At 42.9% G+C, this 14,967-nt stretch overlaps 1 protein-coding gene across 2 annotated transcripts in view; it reads right to left on the reverse strand.

Annotated features, from left to right (window-relative positions):
* Positions 1-13,751, reverse strand: part of DMRT1 (doublesex and mab-3 related transcription factor 1) — a 95,263-nt gene extending 81,512 nt beyond the window's left edge. Inside the window, exons 1-2 of one of the 2 annotated variants that reach the window (XM_019729724.2) lie at positions 13,416-13,751; positions 9,950-10,133 (exon numbers count right to left, since the gene is read on the reverse strand). In XM_019729724.2, the coding sequence (XP_019585283.1) occupies positions 9,950-10,133; positions 13,416-13,751 (520 nt within the window). Of the gene's footprint in view, positions 1-9,948; positions 10,134-13,415 lie in introns of both variants that reach the window. The other variant, XM_074331581.1, reaches the window with a different exon arrangement.
* Positions 13,752-14,967: the final 1,216 nt, after the last annotated feature.

Here is a 14,967-nt window from a genome sequence, read left to right on the forward strand (position 1 = left end):
CATACCGCTGTATATCCCATGCCTAGAAAAGGGCCTGACCCAATGCAGTCACACAGTGAATACTTGTCAAATGGGTGAAGAATAAAATAGAAAAACAGAAGGAGGAAAGGGAAGAAGGGAGATAGGCAACCTTGCTCAAACAGCAGACTTGCCAGCAAAGATGAACTCAATTCAGTTCAGCAAACGTTTATAGGTGTTTGATGAATCCAATCTGCTTCCCTAAATCAATGCATATTCTGTATTTTAGATATTCCTTCTGGACCAAACCTGTGGACCAGATTTAAGGGTGGTACAGAAATAGGGAGTCATTTTATAGGTGCTGAAATCAATACTGAGTCATCTGTTAGTGTCCACTGAACTGACATTGGATGGCTAAAGCAATATCTTAGAACTCTTACTGCCAATAAAAATCAGAAAATTTGCTATTACTATAATACAGAATCAATATTTTCTTTTGACAACAAGCCGGTTATTTATAGTCTACTTTAGGAGTTCCTTATGCATTTTCTTTTTCTGAAAAGGTTGGTCAGTGGCATTGCACGATAAGACTAGACTAGGGATTGTGAGGTCCACCAAGAGACATAACAGACGATAGGAAACTGGGTTTGAAATGTAATTTGGTTCAGCAACAGGGATCAATATTTATGTGAATTTTCTTAGGCGAGTCAAAGGTTGTCACAGTGAATTTTTTGTAAGTTGAAAAGTAAGACACCGTCAAGCTAAGACAGAAATGCAGACGTGCACTTACATAGTTGCTTGTGACAGTGGAGAAGGAACCCTGACAAGTCAAGAACCAGTGAGACAGCAGCTAGGCCCACAGGAAGCCCACCAGCACACCTACCCTGCTTCCTTTGCTTCGTGGCACAACACGGAGCACGCCTAGGCTCAGAGTCCAGATCATCTGGCAGCGGCACAGAATGTATCGGCTCCTCACAAGGTGTTAGCTGACATTCCCCTGTGCACCCTTCCCTGTAAACCTCAGTCCTTTGAGAAAGTTCAGAGTCCTCATTATCTCAGAAGTACAGATTAGACCAGCGAATAAAACAAAGAGAGAAGTCAGCAATAAAGCAAAAATTTAGGGGCTGGGAGAAGAAGAAAGAGGGGAAAGAAAGGATGCTGACAGAAATAAAAGGAATCATCTTATCTCATGCGAGTCCATAGGTGATTTCAAAGGCCAAGAAGCTTTGAAGAAAGCTGGCCTAGCAGAAACAACAGATGGGTCAGAAAGGTGTCCACAAGATTCAAAGAGTAGGAATTGGCTGAGGGGGTGGTCAACGGAGAGGTCTGTTGAGCCAGCAAATAACTAGGAATCCATGGTTCAAGGAGTCCAGGGGGATACTGCAGAGCAGGCAAGTGAAAATGAAGACATAGAGGAGCTTTCTGACATACCAGCAGTTTCCTACAGCAGCAAAAGCAAGGCTGTTATCACACTATGACAATACCCAGTGTCACCATCTAATAAAGTTCTTCAATGCTACGACCAGCTATTGGCAGTGAATTCTAAGGCAGTTTTTGAACTACTCTCTTCCCATTGTAAGTAACATGAAGAACAGCTGTCCATTTTCACCAACTCTCAGGTTTTCTCTTTTGCTCTTCACAAAAGATAATGGTCTTCCATTTTTAGAAATCCAACGGTAAAAATTATTCTCGCCAAGTTTCTAGGGCACTAGAAGTCCCTCTCCCTCATCCTGAGGAAATACTTGCACCCAAGGTCTGAAAAGTTGCTTTAGCTCTTCAGAAACAAACCAATATTTCTATCAACCAATAGTACAAGAAAGCCCACCGCCAGGTCCCTCAATGGTTTCCTTCTTCAAACACTGTTCCTTTCACTACAAACTGTATGTGATAATGAGGTAAAAGAGGAAACTTTTTTGAAAGACTGACTATTTCTAGTGATAATAAAATGTAAACCTTGAGAATCCTCCATAATCTAAACTTCTGGTCATCAAAGACTCTCACTGGGTTTAAATCTGTAGTGTTTGCCAGAATGAAGGCTTCTTATCCTTTAATTTTAAACAATTGCGTTTGAATTTTCTGGAACCCTCATATATTCACTGCTGGTGGGAATGTGCAGCCCCTTTGGAAAACATTCTGGCAGTTCCGCAAAAGGTTAAACATAGTGTTACCATAGGGCTCAACAATTCCACTCCTTGGTATATACCCGAGAGAATGAAACATACATTCATACAGAAACTGGTCCAAAATCGTCATAGATGCATTTCTCATAATAGACAAAAAGTGTAAGCAACCCAAATGTCCATCAGCTGAATAAAAAACCAAAATATGATAGATCCATATAATGGAATAGTTTAGTAAAAATAAAGAATACTAAATAGATGGTACAACATGGATAAACTTCGTAAACACCAAGCTAAGTGAAAGAAACCAGACACAAAACGTCACATATCATATGATTCCATTTACATGAAATGTCCAGAATAGACAAATCTATAGAGACAGAAAATATATTAATAGTTCCCTATGGCTGGTGTGGTGAGTAGATGGGGGGTGACTGTTAATGGGTAGAGTTTCTTTTAGGAGGAGACAAAAATAGTCCAAAATTAGATTCTGGTGATTGTTGCAAAACTCTGAACTTACTAAAAAAACAATAAACTGTATACTTTAAATAGATGAGTTATATAGCATATGAATTACACTGTAAGCTGTTAATTTATGTTTTAATGTTAGCCATTTAAAAAAAATCCACATTTTAAAAAGATCACAAAACAAAAACATACACCGAAGAACAATGTGTATTGATCACTAATCTAGTGCTTTAAAACACAACTTCAGATTTACCCATCATTATTCATTCATTCAGCAAAGGTTTATTGACCATCTACTATAAAGCCAGGTACTGTACTACGCACATGAATAAAATGGTGAAGAAAATGCAATCCTTGCCTTTAAGATTATATTTTCACAAAGGAGATGTAGCTGTAAACCAATCAAATGCTTTTGTCTTTTACACATGTTGTTACAAAATGAATTTGTGACTTTAAACCCTGCATTTACCTTTTATGTGACTCTAGATGTTTTCTAAATTTATTTTCTAAATAAAGGTAGGCCAGTAGGCTACTTCCTGTGTACTTTGTTATAACTGCTTTATGGAAATACTGTCCACAGAGAATTTCTCTCAGGCCAATTAATTGCTATATTTGAAATGTAAACAAAGACTTCCCTTGAAATAAATAAAATTGACTGAGACACTGTTTGAAACAACAGGCTATCACAATGATAAGTACCATGACGCTTCAGTGTTTTCTCTCATTCAAGCCTCCAACTGTTGCTTCAGTTGAAAGAGTTTTGTTTTGTTAGACATCTGGAAATTTCTTTGACTCTGAAAGGAAAATTGGGGAATGCTTTTATCTAAAGACCTTTTTAAACCAAATATCTACATTTTCTATTCTGCTTGAAATTGAGCGCTCTAAAATCAAATGTAGGTCATCTCATACAGGTGGCCAGAATCCTTCAAAAATAAACTTTTAAACCAGCTTGGATAAAACATTTTGTTTGTTCATTTGAATGAAGTGCTTCTCTATGTATATCAGAAAACTGCAAAGATAAAAACTGAAGTGTATTTTAAATTTAAATAACTCCACGTAGGATTTTGAGGGCAGTGAAGTTACTCAGAACGTACAACACAAGAGTGAGCTCTAATGTAACCTATGAACTTTGGGTGATGATGAGGTGTCAGCACAGGCCATCAATTGTAACAAATGTCCCCCTCTGGTGGGGTGTGCATGTGGGGGGACGGGGTATATGGGAAATCTCTACCTTCCTCTCAATTTTGCTATGAACCTATAACTGCTCTAAAGAATAGTTTTTTAAAAATTTAAATAACTCGATATTTTCAATTGTTCGCTTATCAGCCATTCTTGCTGGTAAAATCCCTATGAGGGGGCATTATTGCATTTTCAAACTAGCATATTTCATGTTCATAAAGCATTTAAAAGACGTAACACAGTGTTCCCCTACTGGCATGTGTGCTCTCTCTACGCAGAAGCGGAATTGCTGCTGAAGTGAAGGAGGGGATCCTGTCATTATCAGGCACAGACCTGAATGACCCTTCCAGCAGGGGGAAGGTGAGAGAAAGTCAGCGGGCAGCGGCCACAGGAGGCTGAGCTGCCAGGGGGAGGCGCGAGACGGTAGGAGGTGGTTTGATGTGGGGGAGTGTGAATGTGAATGTGTGTGGAAGTCCAGGGTGCTCCAGCAGGGAGGGCCCCAAGGGAGATAACATTCAGGTCCTTACTTACAAAGGACACATATGCAGAACCGAATTATCTACAATGCCTTCATCTGACAGCTCTGCACAGAAAAGCAGAAGCAAAGAACTAGGCAGACCTCAGTGTAAGCACTGGGCAAAACAGCATCCCACTGGCTGCACAGGAGGTAAAGGACAAGCAGAATTTAAAATAAAACAAAGAGGTGCCCAAATTTCAAAGAGAAAGAATGCCTGAGATTTTTTTAAGTCAGTTGATAATTTTTGAAATATATATATAATTTCAAAAATTTTATATATATAAAATGCTAAAATTAAAAAAGTAAAACCATAGAGATAATGCTGAAGTTGCTATTAATTCATAGTCATTTATAAGCCAAATGCTTACCTTTTTTTTCTGGGTGCCCCAAAAATGGTTGGGAAGAAACTATTTGCTAATCAGTGGTGCATCCGCTAACACTGATCCCACCAGAATAACAAACAGCAATGAACAGTGCATTTCTTCAACAGGCTATTGCTTCCACAGTAATACACACAATCATGGATGAAAATAACAACAAAAATCTTCTGTACCCCATTATTTAAGGAACGCTTCGGTCAGTGTTTTGTTCGATCTTAGCTAATCTTTGGCTCAGGATTGTAGAGACTTTCTTCTAAGGTACATTATCCTATTTCAAGGAGTCAGTTTTCCAATAAAGAAACAACAGCTTGGTAAATCCAATTGCCTTCACAGTGTCCTTAGAATTCAGCCAATAATCTTGGCAATAATTCTTGGGCATGTGTCACTCTCACTTTTGGAAGCCAAAAAGAGATAACTAAAAAACTTCAAGGCCATGAAAATCTACTGAAATTCACTAAGCTACTGCCCTGTAGACACTAAACATTAGGTGTTAGAAAGTGGTTAGCAAACTGCCCCGTGAGTGCCAGGTTGGTAGGTTTCACGATCCCATAACAATCCCTACAACTTCACCTCTCACTAAATCATTTCGAGTCCTAGCCTTCCACGTCTATTAATATATAATGGAATACTAGGCCATTAAAACATTCCAAGCGGTTTTAAATGAAAGAAACAAATTATACACAGGTGGGAACAATACACTCCCATTATGTTAAATATATAAATAATATACATACACACATATATGAAAACGATCAATAGACACATAAGCTTGTACATACTGCGCGTAACCCTGGAATGACAAACAGAAGAGACCCGCAGGTTGGGATTAGAAGAACAGTCATCTTTCTTTGAATATGCTTTTGTACTCTAGTAATAGGTACTATTTCCTATAGAAAGTTAAATATCATTTTAAATAAATCCTAGTCTCTGGAAATTGAATAGAAGCGACTCATTTGTTAGCAACAAGCTATCTAAGAAGTCAGGCCACACGTGCTGTATAAAACTTGGAGGACGCTCTCCAGTCAGTCCATCAGTCAGTCAATCTGTCTCTCCCCTTCCTCCCTTTCTCTCTTTCTCCCTCGTTCTCCCTCTATATATTCATGTAGTTTAATTCTACTGGCAATTCTGTTTTTCTCTTGCTCACTCCCCAGCCTAACCCTGAAGTTACCAATCCCAACTCAGGAGCTGTGGTAGGAGCCAGCTGTGTAATGGCAATGGCCTGACGCTCCTGCTCCACAGAGATGAGCTGGCTGGGGGCGAGCCCCTCTTCCTTTGGCAGGGAAAGCCTCCAGAGTGATGCATCCCTACCCATACCTGAGCACCTGAATACAACACACATTCCCCTCCCATTGTGTTGGTTCAAAACCCCCAAACGACTCCAAGGTCTATGGGTTCCACAGCAAGAAGGCAATCTGCTCACATCCTCCTCGACTCTGAACCCTCCATCTTGCTTTCCTGCGGCTTCCATTTGTAACGTTCCCTAATGCCACTCTATGAAATACCGTGGGAGAACTTCTCTGGCATTCTGAACCCCATCTAGCCTGAAATGCTTCTCTAAAAAACTCTGCCACTTTGGGGTATACAATCAAACTCTGACATCCCTTCCACCAAGGTAGAATGCAGGACAGCAGGTTAGACCAAGTTCAACTGTGGTCCCATACAAAACGCCCAGCATTGTCATTTTTCTATCATGGGCCTTTCCCTGTATTTCTCCCCAGGAAGACGAGGGGCTGCAGCCTTCTATGACAACGGAGAATGGCAGAGATGTTTGCCCCTAAGATTGTTCTAATTTGCCCATGTGCCTTGAATCGCTTCTGAAGATTAAATCATAGCCTCTAATCATAATTGCCCATTTTCTAAGGAAACTTGGGAACTGTTCCCACAGCCTCTCCTCACAGGCAGCTGAAATGGAAAATGCATGGGTTTTGGGACAGACAGGCTTGGATTAAATCCCAGCTCCAGTCAGCTCTATCCTGGGGCAGTTTCCTTACCATTGGTTTCCTTATCTGCAAATGGGAATAGTAATTCCTGCCTCATAAAATGTTTGTGAACATCAAATGAGTTCTTCCCCTCTCACTCCTCTGACACACCCAGTTCTCACCTCAGCCCTCCAGCTAAATCCACCAGATTAGCCATGACCTCCTACACATTATTTGGGAATTAACCTTAGACAGCTTCAAATCCCAAAGTGTAAAGATCATGTATCTGTCGGATATACTTCCTTTAAAAAGGAAAGTTTAGAAACTGTTGTTCGTATTATGAGCAACCAAGACAAAAAAAAAAATAATAATAATACCACTCCCTTGTTAATTACAGAACCTACAGCCCTTGTATCACACACAGTGACAGACATATACACACACACACCTACCTGCCACACAAAGATTGTGGTCCCACCTCTCACCTGCTTTCTTTGGTGCCTGCTTACCTTCTCCTTCATTATAATGGTCAAGACTTACAGAATCTTCAAAACCCTCAAGGGGTTTCAACCCCCCCCCCACCCCCCGCCTTTTTTTGAAGAGGAAACAAAAGGCCCAGAGAGCTTAAGTGACTTGTGCAAAATTGCACGGCTACTTAATGACAAGCAGCTGAGCAAGTTCAGCCCAGTGGTTAAGCAGAGAAAATTGAGTAACTCATGAGAAGATTAGTGAAGAGCTACCACACTGCAAGGCTATATTTCACAGAACCACAGCAGGCTCTAAAGACATTCTGTGAATCTCAGCATATGTATTAAATATGTAATAGATGTACTGATTGCAAATAGATTTCACAGCTCTTTGATTGGTGGGTTTCTTAGAGCTCCTGCACTCTAGACCAGTGCTGTCAAACGGAACTTCATGAGAAGTGGAAATGCACACTATCCAGTATGGGCGGCCTAAGCTACATGTACTTACTGAGCACTTGAAAAGTGGCTAGTGCAACTGAGGAAGTGAATGTTTTAAATTTTTCCTTGCTTTTTTTGTTTTGTTTTGTTATTGTGGTAAAAAAGCATATAACATAAAATTTACCATCTTAACCATTTTTAAGTGTACAGTTCGGTAGTATTAAATACATTTATAATGTGCATCACCACCATCGATCTTCATAGCTATTTTCATCTTGTGAAACTGAAACTCAGAAAGGAACCCTCATACACTGTTGGTGGGAATGCAGACTGGTGCAGCCACTATGGAAGGCCGTGTGGAGGTTTCTCAAAAAATTATGAATATAATTACCGTATGACCCAGCAATCCCTCTCCTGGGTATCTACCCAAAAAATCTGAAAACATTTATCCATAAAGACACATGTGCTCCAATGTTCATTGCAGCTTTATTTACGGTGGCCAAGACATGGAAACAACCAAAATGTCCTTCGATAGATGAATGGATAAAGAAGTTGTGGTATATATACACAATGGAATACTATTTGGCAGTAAGAAAAGATGAAATAGGACCATTTGTGACAACATGGATGGATCTTGAGAGTGTAATGCTGAGCGAAGTAAGTCAGACAGAAAAAGCAGAGAACCATGTGATTTCACTGATATGTGGTATATCAACCAAAATTAACAAAAGAACAAGACAAACAAATGAGAAACAAAAACTCATAGACAAGGATAATAGTTTAGTGGTTACCAGAGGGTAAGGGGGGACGAGGGTGGTAGATGAGTATAAAGGGGATCAAATATATAGTGATGGAAGGAGAACTGACTCTGGGTGGTGAACACACAATGGGATTTATCGATGATGTAATACAAAATTGTATACCTGAAATCTAGGTAACTTTACTAACAATTGTCACCCCAATAAACTTTAATTAAAAAAAAGAAAAAAAGGAAAAAAAAAAGAAACTGAAACTCTATACTCATTAAACAATAACTCTTCATTCTCCCATCCCCCCAGTCCCTGACAATCACCCCTCCACTTTCTGTCTGTATGATTTTAACTATGCTAAGTACTTAAGTGGAATCATACAGTATTTGTGTCTTCATGACTGGCTTATTTCACTAAGCATAATGTCCTCAAGGGTCATCCATGTTGTATGTAGCATGTCAGAATTTCCTTCCTTTTCAAGGTTGAATAATATTCCACAGTATGTATTTACCACATTTTGGTTATCCATTCATCTGTTGACGGACACTTGGGTGCATCCACATTTTAGCTATTATGAATAATGCTGCTATGAACATGGGTGTACAGATAGCTCTTCAAGACCCTGCTTTCAATTCTTCTGGGTATACAACCAGAAGTGGAATTACTGGATCATATGGTACTTCTATTTTCCATTTTTGAGGAACCACCATACTGTTTTCCATAGCAGCCATACCATTTTACATTCCTGCCAACACAGCACAAACATTCCAAAATTTATCCATATCCTAATTGATGTTGCTATTTTTGGGGGTGGGGTTGATAGAAACCATGCCAATGTGTTTGAAATGGTATCTCACTGTAGTTTTGATATGCATTTCCCTAGTGATCAGTGATGTTTAGCATCTTTTCATGTGCTTATTGGCCACTTAAGTTTATCTTCTTTGGATGCATGTTTTCATTTTATTTCACTGTAATTAATTTAAACTTAAATAGCCCCATGTGGCTAGCGGCTTCCATATTGGACAGTGCAGCTCAAGAAAACTGTGGAGCTGAAGGTGATGTGGAAACCCGGTGCAGTGAGCTTTGGAGGCAGATGGACCAATTCATATGCTTTCTAGTTCTGTAGATTTAGCCAGTCACTTAAACTTCCTATACCTCAGTTTTCACATGTGTAAAACAGGATTACTGCCTCCTTCTTGTAAGAATGAAATGAAGTGAATTAGCATATGTACAGCCCTTGGCACTGTCCTAGCACTCAGGAGAAAATTTAAGCCGGGAGAGAATTTAAGCGATGGGACTTGCCTTCCCTTACTTCCCAGTGCCCAGGGAAACTTGACGCCTAGGAAATGGCCTTTTCAGAACAGTCCTTGCCAGAGAAATGGATTTTCATGTGTAGAAAACAAGGATCTTTTAGCTCCCACCAAGAAGAGCCCCAAATGGAGAAGGGTGGGATTGAGATGAAATCTGGAATCTCACTCCTCTGACATTCTGTGATTCTGACTCTGTCCAGATTCAATCTTGGCTAATAACCAACAGGAAAGTGAAGCTGTTGAACTTCCAATTCTAGAGTACATGGCCAGCTCCTTGATGAGGCAGCCAAAAACAGACCTGCAGAGGGAGAATCTTTTAAGAAACCCCTCGAAGCTCTGAATGTAATATGTGGCTCAGGATGGTCCTGAGACTGCTTTCATGGCCACAGCCCTTCTTCTTCCCCTTGCCCAGCCACGATGTGAACCCCGGGCCCCCCAGGGTACCTGAAGCTGCAGTGCTGGTGCTGCTGGCCGGCAGGGGCTGTGAGGAGCTGCTGCTCTCAATCATCAGGCACGGGTTGCTGCTGTTGTTCTCTCTCTTGACAAGCAGCTCGGCAGTGCTGGGCAGTGGGATGGGGTGGCTGATCCCCAGTTCCTCCTCCTGGGCCTGCTGCCTTCTCAGGGCCACCTGGAAGCAGAGGGCAGCGGGTCATCCTCCAGCACACTATAAGCATCACCTGTGCAGCCTCCCGGCAACCACTGAAGCCCCGCCCACCCCAGACGGCAGGATCCATCAGCTCCAGGATAAGGTCTGAGAATCATTTCTTTTCAAAGTCACCCAGGTATCTATGATGTGCGGCCAAAGCTGAGAAAGGATTTACAGCCAGAATGTCTGGCCTACAGTTAAGTGCTCAAAAAAAAATTTAAAAAAGTTAAACAACCGAGTATGGAGAGTAGAAGGAAATAAGGCTTGCTAGGAAGAATCATGAAAAAATGGTCGAGTCAGCCAAGCAGAGGAGTTCAATCTGAAGAGTAGACGTCAGCACTGATAGGTTAGGAAAGAAGGAGAATGGGATCACTGACTCCTTCGTTCCACAAATTTGTAAAAGGCCACCAGAATGGGAACAACGACCAGCAAGAGACAGTAAGGTTAGATTAGATCCTAAGGTAGTCTCTGTTTAAGAGAAACAGGAGGCAGGCAAACGTGCAACTCAAGAGTGTGGTACACACCAATTCCTACAGAAGAAATTCAGAGACAGAAATGGCTTGAAGCGTAAGACTCAGCCAGAGGTGATACTGGAACAGGGCCTGGACTATTAGTAGGACTTGGACAGGCAAGGAACCAGGAATCAAGGGAACCAGGAATAATGAGAATAATGGGAACAAGGGAGCAGGGTGTGCAGGAAAGTCAGGAGCTGCTTAGGAAACCCTGCAGCCCTGTTCTCCATGGTGAAGGGAGCATGTAGAGAAGTAATCGGGAAAAGGGGCTGGAAGCTTGTGTTGAGGTCCCTGGCAAAGGGAGAGGTTTCAGGTGGAGAGAAAGGGAGGACAGGTGTGATATTCTAGATAAGAAGGAAGATAGAAGCTGGAGCTGGAAAGGCCCTAACATACCTAAGGAACTCCTCGGGGTCCTTCAATTTATCTTCTTTTAAATAACATTGTTAAAGGTTGAAATAAAGAGGTATAAAGAAAATAAATTGTATTTTTCCTTACTATATGTAACAAAAAAAAGAGACTTTCTGTTGAAATTGATTGACTCTTGGTGGTATCGAAATGAAAAAAGTACCTGTACCTCAAAGTCCAAAAGACAAGACACAAGTTGAAATCAAAATAGTAAACCAGAAACACAACTACAGTTTATGTTTTCAGAAAATTGTTCCAAATTTAGAAAGCTGATTAATTTGCAGGTAATTTTACTCATTACAAGAGGAGTCTTCAACTTACAAAAGAAATCCTTAATTAATATTAAGTAAGTAAGCTTAAATCTTGGATTTTCTATTATCAACCAAGAATTTTAGAAACAAAGTATTAGGGATCTTTCAGAAATCATTAAGTACTCGAGAACCTGTGAAGTATGTCAATGCCTAATTATACCTTGATTTACACAAATCCCATGCATGCACAAAACACACAAAACACACTAAAACTAATGATATTTTTTACAAAGACCTCTCAAAGCTTCTTAGGAAATGTTATGTAAACAGCGAAGGTGGGGCAATTGATTAAAAAATGCAATTATTTTAGAGTCACAGCTAAGATCAAACTTATTTTGGAATGACTTAATAAAATGGCTGTCACGTGGATTTGAGAGGTTTCATCTAGAACAGCACCAGCCTTCTGGTGTGGAAAACAGTTAAGTTTCTATTATAAAAGTAATCCTGAGTTGCTTTTGTTTCCAACATAACAAAAAGCCTTTTTCCAGGTTACTGCCCCTACTAATAAAGCTTATTCAAAAAGAATAGCCCTACTTGGGTAAATATTTTCATTCCACTTTTTGAGGAAAATTTCCCTCCCAAACACACTCTCCACGCTATTTGAGCCAACGACTAAACGTTCAGAATATTTTCTACCCACAAATACAATTTAAATGTCCCAAAGTTTTTTTCAGTAAACTCACTGTGATGCATTTTAATGCTATACTGTTTTTTCATCCACTCTAGATTAAGCTAAAAATCTATAAAGAAACCAAGAAAAAAACCTGTGTTTCTGTAACTGCACTCACAATCTGTGAAGCCAAAATACACCTAGTTTAAAACACATTTTTAAAAACCAAATACATAGAAAATATAATCTTTCAAGCATTTATGCAGTCCTGTTCAACGATCTTATCTAAATCATTTTCAACGGAGGATATTTACACGTTCCTAATCAAAAGTAGCACATCGTTGGTAAATATTTCCTGGGTATCTTTTCAATTTAAATAACCTGTCTTAAAAGATGAGACAACTTTTAGCTGGAAAGAATGTGTATCATTCCCTTCTAAAAATCCTTGTAGAATATCAACGACAGAAATTATTGCCGTTAAGAGTTAAATTACTGTCCTGCTATTGCCGCTTACAAAACAAACAAATAACAGGGACGAGAGACAAAACTTCAACCCCTGCATTTTCTCCACAGCGCGTATTTAAAAGGAAATGCTTAAGAGTGTTTTGAAAATATACTCGAAATAATTTGTACTTGAACAAGTTGGGTCGAGACAGCAAATTTTAAAATGTTGGTAAAATTTCCGTAGCGCTCAAAATGGCTGAGGCTCTCAGGCTGGGTCCCCGCGGGGCCACCGCGAAAAGTGCGCCAAGAGCACAACCTGGACCACGCCACGCTGGCGTCCGTTACAGAGACTTTTCCAGAAACACAGCTTCCCCACCACGTTATGCGGATAAGCAGCCGGGTCTGTTTCGCCCAAACGAGTAGCCGGCGCCGGCACCACGAAGTACCCTCCCGAATTTAAGTGCTGCTCTCTGCTGAGGGGGGGCGGAGTCAGGGATCCCTGAGGGGTGCGAACCCCCAACTCTCTGCTCAGAGAGCGAGGTCAGAGATCCCGGGGAACCCCCAAAGGGGCGAACCCAGCAACTTTGCTGGGGGCGGGGTCGAAAGTTCTGGAGGCCGTTTCCCAGGAGAGCGAACCCGGCAACTCTGCTATGAAAGCGGGATCAGAGATTCTGGGGACCTTGGGGATCCACGAAAGGGTGAACCTTGTAACTCTTTGCTGGAGGACCGGGTCAGGGATCCCCCGGCCTGCGGAGCCGAGCAAACCCCCGCACGTCACTGCTCCGCGGGCGGGGTCGGAGACGAGTCCCTCCGAGAGTGGCGTGGGCGCGTGGCTGGGAGCCCCGAGCCGAGCGCGCCGGGCCGTCGGCTAGCACCGCCGCCTCACTCTCGAACTCGGGTCCCGCATGACGCCGGCCTGGCCCAAGAGCTTTTATCCAAAAAGTTCGGGGCCGAACCCTGGTTTCTGGGCTCCTGCACTCACCTGCGCGGCCATCACGCGCTGTCTCTCGGCGATCAGGTTGCACTTCTTGCACTGGCAGTCCCGCCACATGCAGAAGCGCTTGTGGCCCTTGAGCGGCGACGCGTAGCCGTGGTTCCTGCATCGCGCGCACTTGGGCAGCCGCGGGGACTTCTTGCTCGCAGCGCCCATCCCCGACGTCCCCGAGCCGGAGCCGCCGCCGCTGCCCCCGGCGCCCGCCGTCCCCGGCAGCGCCCCGGCTCCTTTGCCGAAGCCGGCCTTGCCCTGCGGCGGGGCCCCGGGGGCGTGCGGGGCTTCCGACGGTGCCGAGGGCTTGCTGAATGCGTCGTCGTTGGGCATGGTGCCCCAAAGAAAAGCGCAAGGACTCCGGCCGCCTCTCGGGTCTGGAGACTGCTGCAAGGGAAAAAAGCCCAGCCGACGGCGAGGCTCCAGAGAAGGCGCAGGAACCGTGTGCACTGCAGCTGGAGGTGCAGTCCGAATGGCGAGGTCGGGACACGCAACGCCCAGAGTAGTGGGGGGTTGTGCCCTTTTTTTCTTTTGGCGCGCGCGCTGCGCGGAACTTTTGGATACTTTTCAGAACATTCCCGGGACTGCTCGGGACTGCGCGACCACGCCCACCGCCCCCCAACTCGAGCCGCGGAGCTCCCGCCGCTTGCAAGCTTGCACCAGCTGCAAACACCGAGGGCATTGCTCCAGGGCCGTTGCACCGAGGAAGCTAGGCTCCCCAGGTCAAGAACATAGTTGCGCGTGGTAGTCGTGCATGCTGCTTGGAGGAGGTGCAGACCACCCACTCTGTGGGATCCTCTAGCTCCCTTCCCCCAACGACGCCATTCTGCAAGTTCGGTAGGGCAGACGTTGGTAGAAAACAACTCAGAAAGTGGTTTCTTTCTCTCTTAAGAGAATTAAATATGAGATTGAAAGCCTGAGAAAAAGAGAAGACTCTGCACTTATATCCCCAAATAAGACCCTCAGTGTGGGAGGCTCAAGCGCCCCCAAAATTGGGCCTTTCTGCTTTCCAGTTACCCCTTCCTGCACTTGTGTTCATTTGCTCACAAGATTTCTACCTGCTGGCTCCAAATAACTTTCAAATCTCTAGTTCCAGCCCTTGTTGCTTCTCTCACTTCAGGTGCATATAGCTTCTTGCTTTTGAAGCAGCTTCACTTAGGATCTGCAGGCACCTGAAACTCGGCCTTTAAGAAAACGGGGTGTGTGTGTGTGTGTGTTTGTGTGTGTGTAAACAAATGTAGACATTTACCAAAATTCATTCCACTCTTAAGATCTGTGCATTTTACTGACGTATATAGGTAATTATACCTCCAAAAAACCCTCAGTCATCTTACAGCCTTCCTCCCACCCCACCCCTGTCTCCTCTCTCTGCACTTGCACAGCAAATTCATCCCTAAGGCCTGCTGATCATTTCTTCCCACACACCCACGTGTAAGGCAGGAATTGCTGCAGTAACTTCTAGCTGGTCTCTGTCTTCCAGTATATTCCATGCACACAGCAGCTGGCCCCTGCAGTGGATTGGTATTGTTTCCATGTGAAAAACAAATGT

This window comes from Rhinolophus sinicus, linkage group LG04 (genome assembly GCF_036562045.2).
Source record: "Rhinolophus sinicus isolate RSC01 linkage group LG04, ASM3656204v1, whole genome shotgun sequence".
Taxonomy (NCBI): Eukaryota; Metazoa; Chordata; class Mammalia; order Chiroptera; family Rhinolophidae; genus Rhinolophus; species Rhinolophus sinicus.